Source organism: Vanacampus margaritifer, chromosome 9 (genome assembly GCF_051991255.1).
Source record: "Vanacampus margaritifer isolate UIUO_Vmar chromosome 9, RoL_Vmar_1.0, whole genome shotgun sequence".
NCBI lineage: Eukaryota > Metazoa > Chordata > Actinopteri > Syngnathiformes > Syngnathidae > Vanacampus > Vanacampus margaritifer.
In genome coordinates, this window is record NC_135440.1 from 3,792,070 (window position 1) to 3,814,731 (window position 22,662).

Consider the following 22,662-nt stretch of genomic DNA (forward strand, 5'->3'; position numbering starts at 1 on the left):
GCACGAACCACCCTGTTGTGCACAGTATTTCTCATTACGCTCGCATAATTGTGGCACACATCTAACGCCATACATCTACGGCATTCAAGATTTGGAGACGTGTGCGCCGCACCCGGCCACGAGTGACGCAGTACTTTACTTTAATGAGTAGCGTTGATCACGCGATATGCCGGTCATCAACGCAAGAGCAAATGAATAAGTACAAACCAGGCTAAAGACACGAGCGTGGCTCCGCCGTAACGTCTCCGCCAGAGCCTGACGCAGAAGTATAACGAGGCCTTTACTTTTCAACTAATGTGGGTTAATCTCATCTGAAAGGTGCCGCGTTGGTTAACATCAACAGACATGAAAATCACGCATCTTTGGGCGAAATACGCCGTTTAGAAACCAAAATATGTGACCTACGACATGAATTGTGAAGACCCGTGTGTGTGTTGGTGGGGAGTGCTACATATGTCGAAGCTAACAGTTGGTAGCCACTGCACCGTCGAACCCAAGTCAAGTGTCAAGTGTCACCATCCAGTCACCACTCGGGAGTTCAAATGTTCACATACATCTAAAAAGTCAAACAATGTGTCCTTTTCCCTTCCAGCAAAATTATGCATGATGAAATAGCTTCTTGTGCTTACCCATGATCCAGGGCACTTTGAGTGCACACTCGTTGCCTTTTGCTTTTCTGTCATTCACGGGGTCATTTTCGTGCGAGAAGCCTCAATTGACTTTTTCAGCTTTTTTATTTTATCTGTTTGTAGCTCTTGTTTTTGGGGGGCAATCTTGCTGTGTGCATAATGGCGTTTTGTTTTCACTTTTTTGTCAGAGCCTTTCTCACAAAAATACATATTGTTGGCGATGTTCTCGAAGGAGGTAAGCTAAACATATTTGTCAGTCCATTCGTCATTAAAAGGACACTTTAATCAGCTGAACATGGGCACTTATATGAAAGACCTCTATGTAAAAGTGATGTCAGCTCTAAAACTTACCCCCCAAAAACTTTAACACGTTTTTATATGACTACATACACATTTTGTCCCGCCTCCTTTTCGGGTGTGGACTGCCTGTTTCCTCATCTCACCCTGTTGACATCACTTAAGGAAGCGCAAGCATCGTAATATTGTTTCTTCGCTTGTTTATCACTTTCTGTTTAGGGATGCACGATAATGCTATTTTCAACCAATACAGATAAAGCAATTATTTAGGAAGCGCCGATGTCGATAACCGATAAGTAAGCCGATAATTGTTTGCGAAATGAACTTTAATACAAATACACTTTCAAGTCGTGTACAAATACATTGAAACATTGTGTGAAGAACCATGAAGCAGCATTTTATTGATATCTCTGCTTCAAATACAACCAGTAACTCATTTTGAGTTTGCCAAAACAAAACGTTTTTAAAAATGCAACACAGGAAAAAAAAAGCCCACACTGGCAACTGCCATGTCGCCATGCATATTCTGTGAACACAAGGTCGTGCGCATTATGACATCACAAATATGCAACCCCACCATAGAATGGGGGGTTGAGGAGTTGGGCACAACCACAATAGATGGACCAACGTGGCATGTCTATTATCATCAGCGGATTTCTTTATTATCTGGTTTATCTGTATGACGTCAAATTGGTTGATAATAGTCGATAATTATCGGCAGTTTTCTTTATTATCTGTTTGACGTCAAATTGGTCGATAATTGCAGATAATTATCGGCCACCGATATTATCGTGCATCCCTAGTTCTGTTCTCATCTAGTGACAAAATTATAAGTAACTGTTATAACGGTAACTAATGGCCTCCAAAATTCACATGCGCATTCCTACTCTTGTCCCCTTCAACCTCAAACATAAAAGCGATAAACGTCATGTGTGTGTAATGTGAGCATTAAGCCTCCTCACTAAATGGCAGGAGTTGAGAGCACAACAGACATGTTAGCAACTGTGACACTCCAATGAAACCATGTAACTTCAAATAAGAGTTTCACGAGTGCAAATTATTTGGTTACAAGCAAGCTTGTTCCCCACTGGTGGCATTTAACAAGTAACAGTAGGGCCCGACCAATATGCATTTTTTAGGCCGATACCAATTTTTGGCAGAAAAAAAATGCAGATTACTGATTACAAATTCCATGAAGTACACAAGGTTATTGTATAGATGTATGTGTCAATAAGAAAACCATTCTGACTTGTTCATAATTGGACTGGAAAAAAAAGCAATCACGATTATTTGATTGAGATTGAAATCATGATTAAAACAATTTGTGATTTCAAAACTTAGTATTTATTCAACTACTAAGACTGCTCAACTACTTAAAAATGTCATGGTAGCATCATGTCCATTCATCCCTGCACTTTGTTTTTGTTAAGCACAAATTATGTTGTAAATATGTGAAATTCAAGCCTCATGCATTTTTATTACCCATTTTTATTTTGGGCATTAATCTTTTCTTTTATATATTTTTATCTTGTGTTATTTTCACAAGTCTCAAGACTTACTGGGCTAACCTGGTACACCTCGGGGATTTATTTTCGTGCCATGTCGTGGAAATGTGTGTTAAAAATCCTTGGAGGTTTGCATCCTTGAATTTTGAGAAAATAATGATTTGAATCCTTGAAATATCAACTTTAACTTGAAAGGACAATGACAAAATAAAAAGAACGTGAAAAAAGAATAGAATATACTCAAATAATAGCAACTGAAAAAACATTAAGAACAAATACTGACTGTTCCTGTGCGTTTTGGCCTCTTGGGGGCAGTATGGTGCCGTGCATCCATGGTGTACACACTTAAAGCGAGTACAGAAGAAAGTTACGATTGAATTCTATTAAAATAACAAATTTTTCACACATTGGAAAGAATGTGTGCCTTTGTGTCGTGTTATCTTATTTGTGGGTATGTGTTCCCACGCCATTTGTGTGTGAAGATTTGTTATTTGAAGGAAAAACACTCCCGAAGTTGATGCTAACTTCCGGTTAGCATTTGAATGGGATCCTCCCTCCGCTTTTAGCATTAGCGCTAGGCTAGCGATGTTTTAAAAACGGCTCATGTTTTGTATTTAAATATACAGTGGGTGTTATTAGTATTGTCATGTGTTTAGTTTTACAGTTAACTCCAACTGGGATGTCAAACAGCTTAAAGGACGCTCGGGGGACAACAGAATAATATACGCTACACACTTGCTAATTGCTAATCATGATACGCAAGCAAAATGGTGCCTTCAGGGTACTTTCACAGCGTTGGAAACTTTGGGTTTCTTCGATAACGTTTATAACACTTTAAGGGGGAAATAATCGGCTATTAGGCCCAACTGGCCAATTATTTTGGCAAATGTTTGAAAGACAATAATCGGCCAATTAAATCGGTCAGGCCCATTTCAATAGTGTGAAGTTGTCAATGAGCAAAGTCACGCATGTACCCCACACTATGTAGCTGCATTAACTTTAATGCTGGAATCATCTTCAGGATGCTAGAATACACTAAATACAGCAAAAATTTTGAGCATGCACAGGGCAATAAATGATGTAAAAGTGTTGTTTACCAGTAAACAAGTCAAATGCACTAAAACAGAGGATACCTTCATTATGTGTTAAAGCTTATATGGACTTAAAGTCACAAAGTGCTGCCTCCATGAGTGATGGTACAAAATGCGCTTTGTGGGCGTTCGTGTGCCCTTCATTCTTTGCCCTTGCTCTTTTAAATTCAAGGTTCAACGAGTAGTATTTTTAAGTTTCTGTTCCGATACTTATGCTCAAAAAGTCGAGCTCTCATCTTTTAATTTTAATCCCAAATGTTTTCAGTCTAACAAAAAAATAAAAAGATCAATCCCAATTATTTTGCAGGGGAGTGTGGCTGTATTGAAGGGGTTACCAAAAGAAAACTATGAAAAGTAAAATATGAATGTCTTACTGACCTGCAATGCCTCTAAGAAGCGAAAAGAACCTAGTCGACGTCCTCGAGGGACTAGACAGAAAGTGGAGTTGTACAGCATTTCTCTGTAGTCATATCTGCAAAATAAAGGTTGAAAGACATCAGAAACGTCTGAGCTTGAACAGTCAATTAAAAATAACGAACAATCACTGCACTTGAGAGAAAATAACATTTTTAACCAATAATGTACATTATACATTTATGACACACTTTTAGTAAGACCCCCACATTTTGATCTTGCCTTTTCTTTCTCTCTATTACTTTTTTATAAAACATAACTTTCTCATTGGCCTGCACATTTCATCACCAGTTTCATTGTTTCTCCCTCTATCCAATTAGAGCCTCAGTCACCACTTGGCTTGGATTTAGTGACTATTTGGAATTATTTTAATGTAATGTGTGAGAACATGCACTTCTATGTCTTTTGGTCTTTCATAGAGACCCCATTGACGTCACGCGTCCCAAAATGGGCGTTAGCACAGCCATTTTGGCAGCATAGAAAACGCTTCTGCCACTTTTGAGTAAACGGCAAATGCCGCACTTTAACAGTGATTGACGGCTGTTGTGGACCAGCTGCCACAAAGAGAAGAGGCAAGAAAAAAGGATTGAGCATTCTGCAGGCTACCAAAAGTGGAATCAATGCGTAGACAATGGATCACAGCAGACATAAAATGGGTGAACAACAAGACGGAGGATTTGGGATCCTACTCATTGCTTGTGTAGAGATCACTTCATATCAGGCAAGTCAAATGCTGAATAAGTTAGTCGTGTAGATGTAGCTCGATTGTATAGTTATTAAATGAAAGCAAAAGACGTAAACGGGCACTTCGTACATGGTGGCTGAATCAGCAGGTGCTAACTGCAAAATGTGGGGAAATAATCAGTTTTGTTTGTTTGTGCTGCTACGGTTTAATAAATATTACACAGTTGGATTTAATAACTGACCAACACCACAAACAAGGTAGCGGCCCAATTAGCAGCTGCTAAATTGCTAACATACCCTAAATAACACTGCAAGACTTGCATGAAACTGCTAACATTTTGACCACACAAAGGGGAAATAAATCCAGATTGTAAAAACTTGTAAAGCCTTTGTATGCTCAAATTTGAAAACACTCACTGGTGTAAGACAACGGGTAATTCCTCATAGCAGCGTCACTGAGTTCAACCCCACCCCACCCCACCCCTGACACTTCATCGGCAAGCCAACATGTCCACCTCGCGCATGTATATCATGTCCACTCCATCAAAGTGAAGATTAGGGTTGTCAAAAGTATTGATACTTTGAAAAGTATTGATACCAACACGTTGTATCCGGATACAATATCACTTTGTTATGGTATAGATTAGGGGTATTAAAAAAAATTGATTTGGCAATATATCGCGATATTACAGCGCACAATTCTCAAAGCGGCGGAATCGATGTTTAAACATCAGATTTTTTTAATGGAAATATTCAACAAAACGTCTTACTTAGGGTTCACACATTAAGCATGGAAGAATGTTATGTTAATTTTTACTGATTGTTTATTGTTTGTATATTTACTACCTCAAAATATAATTCTGATTACTTGTATAGTTAACCACCTAAATTTTTTTCTTATTGATGCTTCCTATGTGTGTCTTTACCACAGACAACCAAGAATGTTGTCATTGTGGTAATTTTTGTATGACGTATTTGTTAATTTGTGTTATTTATGATTTAATTGCATGTGAAAAAGTGATTGCCTTTTTTTCATTTTTTGATTATTAATAATGTATTTAATTTAGTGATACATGGAATATTGCGTCACCGAAAATTTTCGTCCGAAAACGGCAAAAATTTGCATTTTCAACATTCAGCCGAAAGAATATGGCCGAAAGAGGATGTTGTGGTGACGCAAGCAAAAACAAAACAAAACAAAAAAAACGCTGCAAGCAAGTGTCTGTTTGAATTGAACACCAAACACAGGAGTGAGTGTCTGCCTTGCTGCTCGCAGGCGTTTGTGAGTACCGGCAGCTTCAATGTGCACACCGGAGAAGGAGAGTGTTGCTTGGTAAACTGTGTCAAAAAAGAGAGCGCTGCAGAGTACCCCACTACAGGTGAGCCACTCTTTCTCCTGCAGCGCCTTTGTAATCTGGTGGTCGTGCTTAACTCTTTGACTGTCAGACGTTTTCAGAAAAGGGATGCCGTGGGTGCCAGCCGATTTAAGCATTTTGACTGATCTTTCAAGGTCCACAGAAAAGTTTGTGTTTGGACTATGGAACATACACACATACTACCAAATGAAAGATTGGACTCTCATCTTTCATCAGAAAAAAAAAAGTTTGTTTCTACCTTATTCCGTTTTTCAGTAATCAACCATAGAAAATGGTTAGTTTCACCCAAATGCTCTGTTTTGAAACAAAAAACTGAGAAATCAAGCTTTTTGTGAAACGATATTATTTCATGCACTCTAGTGAATTGTACACTTCTTTTCGTCCATGAATGATGCCACAAACACCTAAACAGTGCTTTACTTCTGTAAAACGCTTTCACCATAAATGAAAAAGTGTTTTTAGTTTGCAAAATACGTTTATTTCCATTCAACAGTGTAACAATTTGACAAAACAATTTCGCAAACTATTTACAAATGTGTGCAACTGTGGTACTATTTACAATTATGTGGATGTTTTAAATACAGTTTTTCTTTTTGTAACGCTCCCCTGCGTGCAAGGAGACGCCAGGACTCGTACAACAGTTTACTTTCACTTTCGCATTTGTCCGTTTCGCGTGCAAACGTTACACTTTCTTGACGGCCTTTTTTTCCGGGGAATAAATAGCAAGTAGCAGACTGTACACACTCCTCCGATGAATATGCATTGGACTCTGGGCACTCTCCGTCGTCCGATTGAACGTCCGCCTGAACGTGCTCGGTTGTGCTCCGCGTTTATGACGTCGTCATAGCCGCCGTGTGAACGCTTCCAACTTCGCCGTCAAGCTCGGAGTCACCATCATCATCATCGATGATGATCATCGTCGTCATCAATGTGCTCTTTTAGCGTTGGTCGATGTCTTTCGTCTTGTAAGTGTAGAGCTGCTAGCAAACGGGGCGCCATTCTCCGTGTGCTCCTCCTCGGCCATCTAGCTCTCCCCCCCCCACGTCTCCTACTGCCGCGTCAATGCTTTCCAACCACGGAGTCATCATCATCATCGATGATGATCATCGTCGTCATCAATGTGCTCTTTATCGTTGGTCGATGCTTTTCGAATTTGAAAAAAACGGCTCGGGCGTGAGCTGCCGCAACCGGTCGCCATTTTTCCTTTGTCTAACATTCTCATCCCCTGCTCGACACTCTAGCTCCGCCTCTACTGACGCCCACCCGATCTTGTCATCGCTGCCCTCTAGGGGCCAAAAATAGTCATTAGGCTCAAAAAACCTGATTGAAATTTTCACCACATCTCTGGAAGGCTTGCCGGCACCCGTTTCAAAAAAAGAAAAAAAAATTGGATGACGTCTTTAGACGTCATTGGCAGCGCTCCGTAGGTTTTTACTTGACGTCTTTAAACGTCAGTGGCAGTGAAAGAGTTAATGTGCCATTCGCCAACATGTCTCTGATGTCTGTGATGTGGACGCATTTCAAGTTATATTGTGCTTTGTTAAAATGCCAAATAAGCCTTAATATTTTATAGTAATATTATCATTTTTATTAACTCTTTCACTGCCACTGACGCTTAAAGACGTCAAGTAAAAACCTACGGTTCACTGCCAATGACGTCAAAAGACGTCATCCAATGATTTTTTTTTTTGAAACGGGTAGAGGAAACCCTTCCGCATGTCTGGTGAATGTTTCCAGTCTGTCTGTTGTGCCTAATGACTATTTTTGGCCCCTAGAGGGCAGCGATGACTCTCTTTTGACAAGATCGGGTGGGCGTCAGTAGAGGCGGAGCTAGAGCGTCGAGCAGGAGATGAGAATGGAAGACAAAGGAAAAATGGCGGCCGGTCGCGAGGAGCTCACGCCCGAGACGTTTTTTTCAAAGACCAAAAGCATCGCTGAAAGAGCACATTGTTGACTACGATGATCATCATCGATGATGAAGATGAGGGTGGTGACTCCGTGGTTGAGAAGCATTGACGCGGCAGTAGAAGACGTTAGATGGAGCTAGATGGAGGAGGGAACGGGCAATGGCGAGCGTTTGCAAGCAGCTCTACACTTACAAGACGAAAGGCATCGACCAACGCTAAAATAGTACATTGATGACGACGATGGTCATCCTCGATGATGATGAAGGTGAATCCGAGCTTGACGGCGAAATTGGAACCGCTGACGCGGCGGCTATGACGGTGTCGTAACGCGGAACACAACCGAGCACGCACAGGCGGACGTTCGATCGGACGACGGAGAGTGCCTCGAGTCCAATGCATATTCATCGGAGGAAGTGTGTACAGTCTGCTACTTGCTTTTTATTCCCCGGAAAAAAAGGCCGTCAAGAAAGTGTAACGTTTGCACGCAAAACGGACCAATGTGAAAGTGAAAGTAAACTGTTGTGCGAGTCCTGGCGTCTCCTTGCACGCAGGAGAGCGTTACAAAAGGAAAAACTGTATTTGAAACATCCACATAATTGTATGTAGTACCACAGTTGCACACATTTGTAAATAGTTTGCGAAATTGTTTTGTCAAATTGTTACACTGTTGAATGGAAATAAACGTATTTTGCAATCAAAAAACACTTTTTCATTGTTGGTGAAAGCGTTTTACAGAAGTAAAGCACTATTTAGGTATTTGTGGCATCATTCATGGACAAAAAGAAGTGTACAATTCACTAGAGTGCATGAAATAACATCGTTTCACAAAAAGCTCTTTTTCTCCGTTTTTTTGTTTCAAAAGAGAGAATTTCGGTGAAAGTAACCATTTTCTATTGTTGATTACTGAAGAACGGAATAAGGTAGAAACAAACTTTTTTGATGAAAGCTGAGAGTCCAATCTTTCATTTGGTAGTATGTGTGTTTCCATAGTCCAAACACAACATTTTCTGTGGACCTTGAAAGATCACTCAAAATGCTTAAATCGGCTGGCAGTGGGGACAACCCGTTTCTGAAAACGTCTGGCAGTGAAAGAGTTAATTATAAGAAATGCAATGATAATAAAAAATTGGCATAACTTTTTTTCGGCGTTTCGGACAAGAATTTCTCATTTTCAGTTTTCGGCCCAAAAAATTCATTTCGGTGCGTCCCTAATTTAATTATTTGCGGTTTGTTAATAAAAATATTTTTCTATGCATTTTTTAAGTATTTCTTTTTTACCTCCGCGGTATTGAAAATGGAATCGAGTATCGAGTATTTTTCTGGGTATCGATATCCAGTTTGAAATTTTTGGATCGTGACAACCCTACTGTCAATGCTCTTGGGCGGAAAGTTGATGGATAAACGCTACTTTTAGCTTTGTTTAGTCACTGAGGATAGACTGCTATCGGCATTACCAGCCTAACCATAACAGTCAGAGCATAGGCTGTTACTGGCATTACCGGCCTATTTGTAAACATAACCCTCAGAGCATAAAGGCTTTTGTAAAGAAATTGTAGTAAATAGTAATCCTTTAAAAAACAAAGATCAAAGTGAACTCGAAACCTGTAATCCTCGCGCTTTCAAGGTCAGACCCTTAACTGTTATTCCACAAGCAAAACACTCAAATTAATTTAAAAAAATGTATTTATCGCCCAGCCCTAACACAGCCTTCGTGTTAGCGTAGGACAATTGGGATGGAAACCGGAAAACAAAACAAAAGGCCATCTTAGAGCACAGCTCAGACTTGAACGCATGTATTCGTACACGCAACATGTATGAGCTTGACACAAAAGCTGCAGTTACGCTTTAGCCAGCAGTGGCAGTCACTAATACAAAAGTGACAAACTCCACAAAGCACCTTTAAGATGTATTGTTTAGTAAAATGAGTGTAGGAGCTATTATTGATTGGTCAGTAATTCGCTGACAATTAAAATATTATGGAATTAGATATGGGTAGATAAACATGGTATTGAGACACACAGTATTTTGTGAATTGGAATTTTGTGTATGTTATAAATATTGTTTATATAGTAATAACGAAATAAACATGGGTAGGAATAGTTACTTAAGTTTACTCCTTTTTGAACATGTGTAAGCAGGAAAGTTACTACCAATACTGTATTGTTTTTTTTTTCTGTTTTGCAGTTATTTCTTTATTTTTTTGGTGGTTTTAATTTAGCATTTTTTTCACAGTTGTTTCGGTATTATAATGTAATCTTATTTTAGTGCAAGTTTAAAATAAATTAATAAAACATATTCAGACATTTCTTTCTAGTGACTTCCCCCCTAAAAAATGACAAGAGCTGTTTCTAATAGTCTGTTCACTTAATTAATAAAATGATGGTCAAAAAAAAATGTTTTTACTCACTTGTCATATTCTATATTGTCTTTGTCACAGCGTGCATCTTTGTGCTTCTGCCAATCCCTCCCATGCTTGCAGGTGGTGAGAAGGACCACGTCCTCTGCATTATGCACATGATACAAGGCGTTCCTTGTGTCAGACCCTATTCCAGTTAAATATCTCTTTCCCTTGAACACCAGTAAGTACTTCCTAAATGGGGGGATGGTGTTATGTTTAAGGTAGCCCCGTTCCCCTCCTGTCCTGGGGTGCTCATTTGAGAAAAGAGGGATGGAAATATCAAATTTGGGCCGAATGTTCTCTGTGCTGATGCTGGCCTTAGCCAACATGGCGAGGCCAATGTCGAAGCCCAGGTCTTCAGTGTAGTCAGGCCAGGTGCCGGAGTATAAATTGAAGATGATGTGGTTTTTACCATTATTCCACAGAGGAAGACTCTGGACTTTTGCCTTTAGGTTGTGCACATATTGTGGTGACAGCTGATCCCTGTCCAAAGTGTCCAAACCCAGGACAAACAGACATGCCTGGCCTGGATACAGCGTGAAAAACCTAGAGCCTTCAATCGATGACAAAATGTTCTGGTAGCTCTCTGACATTTTCTCTCCCTTTTGCTGGGGATAGACGTAAACTTTGAAGCCATTTCTCTCGCAAAGAGAAAAGTCAAAACAGGATTCCATTCTGCAGCGTTTCCCAGAGAAAAGGCCTGGGATTGCTTCTCTCTTTTGACGAGGAGATATGTGCCCATTCGCATCGTCATTGGGGTCTTGCTCCCCGGCGCTGAAAGGTTGAATGACCCCCGGGACGCGACGCCACCGCGCTCCGGGGTGAAGAGTCCGCGCATCACGACGGCTGAGACCTCGTCTGGAAAGTGGGACTTGAATACCCCCGAAAGAAAAAAGCAGTAGGAGACACACGCCGGCAGAGAACAAAACTAAGTAACGTTTTTTGGCCTGCATGTGTCCTACAATGTGAGCCAAAATGTTCGGGGATAAATCCAAAAAGTCCCGAAGTTTTGGCTTCACCACCGCCTGCGGGAGAGCTCCGCCATCTTCCCACGGGTTGCAAGTCTGCCACCTTCAGCTTTAGATGCCTTTCACAAGTCCGGGAACTGATCCAAAGCATGTGGGCGATTTCTAATGCTCATCAAGCTGGTCTTCTCGTCATACTCCGCCGACTGACTGGCTGAAGGTTTCTTGATACAATCGATGTGCCCAATTCTCTTACATCAATGCATGCAGCGTTACCTTTACTTTTCAGCCAGTATCCATTACGATCTTAAAAAAAAGAGCGTTTAAGAAAAAACAAAAACAAAAACGCAACAACAATCCAACAACTAACAAGTATTTACAAACGTAAAACACCAAACGTGCTGCTCGGTACTCGGTAGTGCATGCAGTTCTTGGACACTAAACTATTGTTCCTTCAGTCAACTGAAACAAGCTAACGTTGGAGTCACCAACATTTAACATAACACAAGTCACACGTTACTCGTTTTAAGACGAATTGTAAGATAAATGTGTCTTAGTTTGTAATTTACTAACTTTATATGTCCGGCTCAACGCAGGCAACATGCGAGGATCGTAAACATTCCTGGGGTTAGCCTGCTAGCTTTCGAACACCGAAGTAGCTCATCACCGGTTTGAAAGTGAAGGCAGCCTCTCTTATGTCCAAATAACATGCCACTTCCAGAATCCGCAGCTTCTCCCCGACTCCGCTCATTGGGACAACATAGTAAATTCCCCAAAACGTCTCACACACCCGACGCAGATTTGAATCAGAAAGAAGTGTTGTAGGACAACAAAACAAGCACAGACAGAGCAAACCAGTACTTGAGGCAGAGGACCGCCGCTGAAGATGAGGATGTGACGTTGCTACGTTATGCAAAGTGCGTTACCTTTAGGTATAGGCGCTTCCGAAACGGGCGGGGCTTCGGTGCAGTCACTCACAATACATATCAAAAAAGGCGGTCACTTATTTGTGATTTATTTCATTTTCAACCACCACTGCGTTTAGTATATTTTTTCTCTGATTTCGAGTAGTCTTTTCTCTTTTCAAGTCTTCGCCTTTAGAAAATCATTTGAATGTTAAACCTCCCAATTGCAACAGCCCCCCAACCCCAAAAATTTTTTTTAAAAAACAAAACAAAAAACTTAGAACACTGCACCAAACTATTACACAAAACAGACTTTCACGACAGATAAGATGTAAAGAACTGAAAAGAGTTACAGTATTTGTTGAATTTGCAGCATTGGGAGCTAATATTTTATTAAATCAAAAGCTATTTTAGTCCACATAACCTGAACAGGTTAAGTTAGAGTTTACCTACTAGGCTGCATTTTTTAAATGAGATTAACAATCACATCGTAAAATTTTGATTAATCACAGTTAATTGCTTAATTTTTCTTTTTATCAAAAAATGTGTCTGCCAAATTTGAAGAGCACCTTTTATGTGTTAATTCTTTCAACATTTAATGTTATGAGGACGTCTTCAACATTTTTTGATCAACTGCACACTCATCCTCCTCTTTTTATAATCAGTTAATTACTTGCATGATTTAAAATGGGAAAAAAATGACCCTAATAGTTTGAAATGGACACATATTCTGAATGTCATACGCAAACATTTATTAAATGCTTTACTTTTGCATATAGTCATGTTTGTTGCTCAAAAAGCCATTGAGCCACTGACCAGTAAGCAATCATGAAACTCACTTTTTGCCCACTTCCACCCAGGGAAAAAATAAGTATTGTTAATAAAATGGAGCCACGTCATAAGCCATTATGTGTTTTCACAGCTGCCCAAAGTGATTTTCCAAAAGTGACAATTGGGCAAAGTAGGAATGTGAAGCCTCGTCCCTCAGGTCATCATTGGCGGAGATGGTAACCTCATTCTCTCAACTCACCTATTTGTTGCTGCTTTCCTGTTCAATCATCATACCAATGGTGCATTTTTCGCCAACGTCTCCTTTGTTACTCCATATTTCTTCATCCTTTCATCCTTTGCACTAGTTTACAAAGTAAGGTTGAAATTCGTACAAAAATAGATGAAGCCATGACAACAATCATATGTGGTTTGAGATGTCAAATTAAGTTATTTTAAGCTGTTCAAGTTCATTTTATGATGAGAAAATTATTAGATATAACTGGATGGCAGGGAAATATAATCAATATAATCGATGTAGTGTAGTGTAGAAAAAAGTTAGAACAAACTGCTGTTAAAAAAAGAAATTGTCAGTGGGTTCTATTCTTGTCTTGCTATTATTGGCAGCTTAATGAGGCTGTGGAAATGCTGTCTCCCCCGCTGGTGCATTGTGTTGGTCTGAGCTGAGCAGCGGCCAGGATCAGAGCAGCGGTGTCAGGATGCCAGAGTGGCGCTCCTAATGTGTCATACATTCAGCCATGCCACTATCTCATTTGGATGTACCCAGGTCAGCAGAGCTTTTTGAGACAGCCAGCAAGCCCATCAGCCAGGTGACGACTCAGACACATTTTTATGCTTTCCGCCTTGACACTACATCAAAAGGTCAATTATTTGCTGCCTGCGTGTAACTGTGTAACATAAGTGTGTTCTCCAAAATTTGCATCTTGGGCAAAACCATCGTTATATCAGCCCATCATTGATGGTGTCAGGTTTGGCAGGATTTGTGGACCCAAGTGCAGGTAAGCAAAGTGACAAGGCAGGTATGCGCAAGCAGGTGATTTAATCACAACTAAAAAAAAAAAAGACAAACAAACGAGGCATGTAGTACCAAAATACTAAACTAACAAAACACTAGGATAAGAGGACAAACAACGCTGTGTGGCTAAACAGAAGACAGAGGATACCTTTTATACAGGTACTCACACCCGCATAAAAGGCCTGGACCAGCGTGGAAAACCAACCGTGGTCTTTTTAAATTGGACCAAACAGTGCAGGTGTGTGTACACCCTAAAAAAATCACTGTGTACTATATTTCTGTGTGCCTATGTGAATTTTTTTGCAGACGAGAAGACCATCGTAATGAAATGAAATCGTAATGACGCTTCTGTCAGTCTGCCCCAGAGTGGCTGCTGTGGCTATATATGTAGAATGTTAATGTGTGAGCACATGAATATGTGATGTGTCTTTGAGTGTCCAGAAAAGCGCTATATAAATCTGACGTATTATTAATAAAGAACAAAAAAGAGTGATAAGTGGGAGTTGTGGTTTTGGCGAAAGATGTTAAAGGAGATCAACAGGAAAAAAATCGATTGTACTGCAGGAAGTTGGAGTGGAAAAAGTGCTGAAAACAGTGAAAGCTCAAAAATGGCTAGGAAAATTATCAAGAGGTGAAGTCAATGGAAGAAAACTAGAAAGGAAACGGGGAATACGAAGAAGAAGTGTTCCACTCCAGGGAGATTTTGGGGGAGGAAGACCATATGGGGAACTGAAAAGGATGGCCGAAAATGGAGAGAGAGATGGGGTATGGCAGACCTTTAAGAATACCTGCCCATTAAAGGCAAATTGTCAGGTGACCAATCCAGGGCCTCCTGCCTAAAATCAGGTGGGATAGGTGCAGCTTATGTGTGACCCAAATTAAGAAAAGAGCTGTAGAAAATGTATGGCTAGATGGATGGATGGTTACACCATGTGCTGAGTTAGATCATTCAAGTTGGTAGCTGAGCTGACTAAGAGTAATATCAGTCATCCTCTCTTCCATTTTTAAGTTATTGGAGTCATGGATTTAGTGACAACATTTTCGAACAACAGTATCAGGACATTTGGCCATTATGTTTGTTGTGGGTGAAAAATGTTAAAATAAAATAAAAAATAATAATAATACAAATTAATAAAAAAAATAAATAAATAATAATAATAAAAAAAAAAATATATATATATATATATATATATATATATATATATATATACATGTATATATATATATATATATATATATATATATATATATATATATATATATATATACATGTATATATAGGAATATATATATATATATATATATATATATATACATGTATATATAGGAATATATATATATAGGATATATAGGAATCGAAGATTTGAACTGGAGATTCATAGTTTTGTCCACTCTTTGAGCAAGGCAAGGAACCCCACCCAAAACTCATCTTAGGGACGTAACACAGTTTTCATACTGATCCATCATTAAATTCTAATGTAATAGTACTATATTTTTAGCATAACATAATTGAAGATAAGACAAAAAAAACAAAAAAATCACAACATGCCTCTAGAATCTATAAATCTCGGAGAAAAAAAATACCATGCCTGAAACATCTTAAACATCTCATCTCAATTGCCTCTAGGTGCCTAAGGAGCCTACTCATTTGATTAATATGTGGGGCCGTGACTAATGATTGACCTCGTTGAATGTTGATGGAACTGCTTGGGTCCCTGGCAATCATTTCTGGGGCATGCTACAGTCACAAGGACCTTTCACTTGAGTGGCAGCAACACAAAAGCATTTAACCTGGACATGACCCTCATAATTCAAAGTGAATTGCCACGCCATGTTGAGATTAATTCTGTTTTATTCTTGTGTAATGAAAACGCATACACAAACCTTCGATGCATAATCTGACATGCACATTTGCTATTTTCATTTATTAGATTGGTTAAAACGTCATTTACAATTCTTTACATTTATTGCAATTAGATACTAAGACTATTTAATGCATATGGGAGCAAGTTTAAATTGGAAATGGAAATATAAAGTGACAAGTTTGAACCAATCCATTGAATGAAAATAAATTTTACGCCAAAATATGCCCTTGAAGGCCTGTGTAGGGTTATTCATTACAGAAGAAGTCACATGTCATCAATCGTCAATTAATATACTTAATTAGTTATTATTGAGGAAAAATTACATTTGTCAGTGATGCGTATTTCACAATAACGATACCACTCAAAAGGTTTAATATTTCTCTTATGCTTTAACCAATTTGATCAGGCTGAATTTCAGTAAAATGATGTGTGATGACAATTTAGCTCTTTGCAGTGTGACACGCGTGTACGTGCTGGAGCATCTCTATCAAGGCACAGATCCGGTTCAATTACACTTGCAATAACTTTTAGGTCTCCACAGACCAAGGGAGCATTTATATGCTAATAGGTATGACCACAGTAATGACTTGCAATATAAAGACATCTGCTGCTTGATCAAATCTGATATGGTATTGCCACAATCTGCCCTTGCTATTTGTTCTGAAGCCATTTATTAGCCCTGGAATTACTAGTGGGAACTATTTTAGCTTGTTGAGCGGTGATGTTTATCAACCCTTACCCTGGCTTCCTCTTATCTTAAAGCATTGCATGCAATGCCTATGTCATACCCCTGAGTGAAATTTCCGAGTAGATACTGTTTTGCGTTGTTGAGTTGTGTCTATCAAACAACACAAAATCCTATTTTATTTTGGAGTGGTTTTAATGCACAGCAACAACATGCGTTCTTCCATCCATCCATCCATCCATCTTCTGCCGCTTCCCAGCCACTTCAACCAGCTCCTCCAGCAGGATCCCAAAGCGTTCCCAGGCCAGCCGAGAGACATAGTCTCTCCAGTGTGTTTTGAGATGTGCCCGAAACACCTCTCCAGGAAGGCGCCCAGGAGGCATGCGAACCAAATGCTTGAGCCACCTCTACTGGCTCTTCTTAACGCGGAGGAGCAGCAACTCTACTCCGACCATTTTCTTAGCCCATTGTGTGGGTGCGTTACCACTAAACCAACCACCGCGTTCAAGAGGATCTTGACATTTTATCATGTAGGGCGATGAATCAGCAAGGCAATTTTACATACGAAGTATACTTAGGTTTGATTTATTTCAGATTCAAGACATTTTAATATAGTGCAATGGTATGATTTTATTTAATTTTAGAAAAGGCACTTGCTGAAACGATGTGACGTTTGGAGGCGTAATGGAACGCGAAAGGCAACTGTCATGTGACATCCTGATTCTGAGACAGATTTAGGAACGCAATTCGAATCACAAGTTCCGCCTGGGTTCCGGTACGTATCAAAACACAGTTTCGATTTTGCCATCACTACTCTTCGTCCTCATCTCCAAGTGCTCTTCGTCCTCACCTCCAAGTGCTCTTTGTCCTCACCGCCAAGTAGCCTTCATCCTTGTCGCCAAGTAGCCTTCGTCCTCACCGCCATGTAGCTTTCATCTTCACCGCCAAGCAGCCTTCGTCTTCACCGCCAAGCAGCCTTCGTCATCACTGCCAAATCACAATCATCGCCACAGCTAACCCAGTCGTCCATGTCACAGTTAAGTCATCTTTGCTTCAGTCCAGTCGTCCACGTCGCAGTTACTGTAAGTCATCTTTGCCTCAGTCCAGTCGTCCACGTCACAGTTACGTCATCTTCTCCTCAGTCCAGTCGTGGCAACCAGTCTACTCATTTGTCTCTGCATGTTTTAATAAAGTTCCTCATATTGCCCTTCATACCTGTCTCCCTGCCGTGTTTCCCCGCATTTGGGTCCCTCATCCTCACACGCCCAGTCATGACAAAATAGACACCCACCCACCTTGAAAGAACCCTTTAAGTGGAAAAGGGAGTGATCTGCAACAAAAGGATTGCTGCAAACCCAGGATCAAAAGAGATGATGATTCATGTTACGCCTGCGTTATTATACTGTACAGTGGAACCCTCAGTGTACCTCACCGATCTCAGGTCAGCGGTCATCAAAGGACTCACGCTGCATTCCGTGCTTCACTTTTTCGCCGGCTTTTTGTGTGTGTGTGTGTTTTTTTTCAGTGCTGTCAAATGATAACATTGTTTGTTGATTTAAAAAACAAAAACAATATTGAAGGTTTATAATAATAAACTTAGGTTTGTGTGAAAGCCACAGGTGTAAGCTCTGAAATGTTTTTGGGATTATATTTCTATGTGCTTCAAGAGCTAGATATCAATTATTTAGTATAGGCATTGACAAAATTGTTGAATTTCCAGGAAAACTTCAGATTTTTGAGGGTGATTCTAAAGTCACCCGTTGGTTTTAGAGGCATGTTTAGGCAGGCGCTTAATGTGTTAAAGAGGTACTTAACACTTAATCAATTTTTTTTGCTGATTAAGTTGATCAGATAAACTGTATTAACTGGTGTCAACTAATGCTGTCTAAATGTCCTGGTCATTTTTTCGACATTTCAGTGCATGTTTGTTGAAAGCGTGAATTTGGGGCAAAAACCTCGTGTTTGGTGCCATCTTAAGGTTAAACACTGGGATAAACACAATTTGGCTGTTTGCCCCCTCATTACGCAAGAAGTCAGTTACTTGTAAAGTGTGACGTAGTCATCCACTGGCTCAGTCTCATGCACACCTGGGCTGGCGGAGTGGTACTGTCACTTACTTACGATGCAGGATGGCGTGGGTTAGCTTCCCTGCCTGGGAGAACATGTTTGTGAGTGAGTGAAAAAAAAAAGTCTCGTACACGCCTCCTTAGTTAGTTGTTGTCGTAGGTTTTGCAAACATCTTTATACCCATTTTCCCGTTAGTGATTTATTTGCATAGCATTGGTTAGTTTATTTAGCATAGTATTGTCGTAGTATAGAAATTATTTAGATCATAGTTTTCACTGCTGCTGTCAATAGTTGGGTTTCCATCCACCCATTTTTATTCGAATTTTCAAGAAATGTTAAAATTAAACTGAATGGAAACACTAGAAATTAAAAAAAAAAGGGCCCAAAATTCGAGGGGATGGATTTTGAAGCATATCGAAAAAAGGAAAATGCAAATTTTGGCGATAGAAACAGGTTTTGCGAATAACTGCTGGCAACACCGGATACACGTCTGACGTTTTGACCCAGATATTATGTCATACGTACGTTTGTAGTCCCAAAGCAATGTCAGACAATAAAGTAAGGTATGTTTGGGGGGGACGACGAAACAAAAATCTTTTGTGATTAATTAAAGACGCGAATGCGAATGCTATTTTAGAAGGAAAACAGCAAAGAAACGCTACTGTTTATCAAGAATTACAAAATAAAATTCATATGACATCATAGCACAGTGCAGTCGCTTCCTGGTCTTTTTCGTCTTTTAAATTACTGGTGGATCACATCTCTATGGTGTATACCGCCACCTGTTCTTCTTCGCTAAAGAAGAACAGGTGGAAACGGGCACAAGTCCGCTTTGCGCATTTTCAGTAAATTCGCTTTAAAAATTTGAAACAATTGGATTGAAACCTGACTAATCACAGCCAGACCACGCCCAACCTTCTCCACATTTGCAACTCAAGGCCTCCAGGCAACACCCACTTTGAGTGCTCATTTCCAATCTTAGTGAGTAGTGGAGCAAGAGTCAGATTTCCTGTTGAGTTACGCTTTAAGTTAATAAGTGGGATTTTGCTCTGAGATGATACGCCAAAGACACACAACTAATAAGCTATTCGAATTTGGCTTTGTGCATATTTATTTCACATTTCTCTTCAAGCAAGTAAAACAGAAAGTAAAACTACAGCACCTATAGCCCGATCCATCTTCTTGCCAGTGATTCCTCCAAGTTTGGCTGCCTGGATACGTGTTGTGAGCAGAGTTTATAGGCCACCACAGGAAGTAAATGAATCTGAGTTAACTGAGTAAAAAAAAAAGAAGAAGAAAAGATTATGCTTTAAAGAATTTAAAATAATGATTACACTTATTCCAAAAGTAGGCTCCTGTCTGGATTCACAATGAAAATAGTAAGATTCCATCATCACTAGTGATTTAGTGTGTTTGCATCTTACAGTTAACAATAGATAACTTATTTTTATGCATTACATATCATTGTGCATGTCTTTAAAACCCCTGGGCGTTATTTGACCATGTTTTGGCCTTTTGTTGGTTCTGACCAAGCCATTTCAAAATAAAATAACGCCCAGGATTTAAAATGTTTTTTTTTATTATTGTGTGAAGGTTGTGGCCTTCACTCATATGTTATTCCTATACTTCAAACATCCCAATTTTAACACATTCCAAAAATTCACGCCATTCTAGGGTGTATTTTCTTTTTCTAAATATTCATGCTTACCCACAATTCCTGATTTTGTACACTATTTTTCATCCCATTCATTCTTAATGGGAGATTCTACATTTCACATTTACTTCCACATATTTCATCCCATTGATTTCGTTCCAACTTCAATACATTCCACCAATTCATGCCATGAGCGCTTCCATTTCTTTCAGTACCAAAATTCACGCCTTACCCACAATTCCCCATTTTGTACCCTACTTTTCCCCACTCATTCTTAATTGGAGATTCTACATTTCACATTTACTTCCACATTTTGTATCCGATTCACTTCATTCCAACTTCAATATATTCCACCATTTCATGCCATGAGCTCTCCCATCTATTCCACAGGTTTTCATTCAGCCTTACAGCCTTCACATGCAATTTCTCCAGGAATTGCATTTTCTAGTTATAATAGCAGTGCTTCATTTATTTTTACAGTATATTCACAAGATTGTTAAAATGTTAAAATTGTACTTAAAAGTTTAATGATGGTATCAGTTTGACTCTGGAACATATTATTTTTTGTTTTGATCCATTGCGTTCAAGGTAGAACACACCATGTTGCCACATTAATATAGCATAATTAAAAACGCTTTAACATGCCTGCAAATGGTAAGATGAGAGCTAACATTCCACTAATGGTGTTTTAATCAGAATAAAATTGGTGGAGAACCAGCCACTAGGCCGCATGTGATTGAGAAAAGGAATGAGGAGGAGTCTTTATCTTGTCTTACTCCAATGAGACAAGGCTGCTGGGCGCAAGCTAGAGAAGAAGATCAATGAGGCTGAATAGCAGAGGGACATGCTACAGAATTTGCTGCCTTTAATCACCTCACACAGTTCACAGTGGTGCGAAAGTTACCGGCCATGAAAAGCTTTAATCACTGGCGAAGCTGAGCGCAGTCAACTTGCTGTTAATAAAGGGCACACGGGCCCTGAGGGTACACATGTAGACGCGTACATTTGCCAGTTCACCTTGACACACACACACACACACACACACACACACACACACACACACACACACACACACACACACGCACACACACACGCACACACACACACACACATTGAATTTGAATTCTTTATGTATTCATTCAAAGGAAGTTGTACAACCACATATTTTGATTGGGACTTTTTTTCTCTGGCCACTGGATTATTTGTTTCATTTTATTCATCTATTTCTTGAAAATCATTTTATTGTGTGCTCTTTGCAAAATGACTTATGAGCAAATTGAAAACATTTAATTGCCATTCATTTCAAGCATTTTTAAGAAAATTTGATATAATTGGGATATATAGGTCCTTTAAAAAAATATTTGTAATTATTTTTGGGAAATGTTATGTATCATAAGTACTAATGGTATCTGCACTTGGTATCGGTGTCGGTGAGTACTAAAGAATTGAGTATCGGTCTAAAAAAAAAGTGGTACTGAACATCCCTACTTTTAATACCGTAGGTTGGGGAATGAAGATGACTTGGTCACTTGTCCATCAATAGCTAAGTGACACCATGGCTGCACTTTTCTCACACATAAATGCTCTTTCGTTTTATTATCACATAAGGCCTTGACTAAGTGATTTTGTGTGTGTGTGTGAGCAGATCCACAAAGACCAATCAAGATAACAAGACGAGAAACCCCTTTAAGGCAGTAGAAGGTTAATAAGGTTTGTAATAAGAGACCTCATTAGAGAAAACCTTTCATGATGCTTCCCAGGAAGCCCATAGAAGCTTATATGTGCCTCTGAGAACGTGACCTTGGTGTGATAGTAAGTGGGTAATAAATCCCGCCGCCACTGGGACACCGTATATAGTTAGTGGGTAGGACAATGAGAAGGCTAGCTATGAATCTAAATTGTGCCTACTGTATCTGTTTCTAACTATGAAATACACTGAAGTAATTGTGGCTCAAATAAGATTAACGTTCCTCAGAGCGCACCTTGTCACACGTCAGTTTCCTGTGACCACATTGCAATACTAAATGTGGTGGGCCAGGTGGGACGTTATCTGGGTTATAGAGTGCCTGATGCATTATAATGTCACTCTAATGTTACTTATCTGACAATGAGGCAAAACAAAAAATGTGCACCAGCAATTATCAACTGTTGCGGGCTAGGGATGATACTGTGTCACACAGAATGTCACAGGTAAAAAAAAACAGCCGTGCTGTGTGACCGCTATTAACCTTTGGCTCACACTGGGCCTGCAGCCTGTTAAACTTCTTGGCAATAAATAAACAATTCCAATTTAAAAAGCGCAGGAAATATAAGTCACATTGACTGCATATGTACAGTTGGACTGATAATTTTACATACCCTGGCAGACTGTATTTATTTCCCTTTAAATATAACTGATGACTAAACAGAGACTTTC

General features: G+C 39.5%; 1 protein-coding gene across 1 annotated transcript in view; it reads right to left on the reverse strand.

Moving 5' to 3' along the window:
• LOC144057579 (exostosin-1-like) overlaps positions 1–12,170 on the reverse strand; it is a 30,722-nt gene extending 18,552 nt beyond the window's left edge. The window contains exons 1-2 of the mRNA XM_077575318.1: positions 10,311–12,170; positions 3,901–3,994 (exon numbers count right to left, since the gene is read on the reverse strand). Coding sequence (XP_077431444.1) covers positions 3,901–3,994; positions 10,311–11,254 — 1,038 coding nt within the window. The 5' untranslated portion in view covers positions 11,255–12,170. The remainder of the gene's footprint in view (positions 1–3,900; positions 3,995–10,310) is intronic.
• Positions 12,171–22,662: the final 10,492 nt, after the last annotated feature.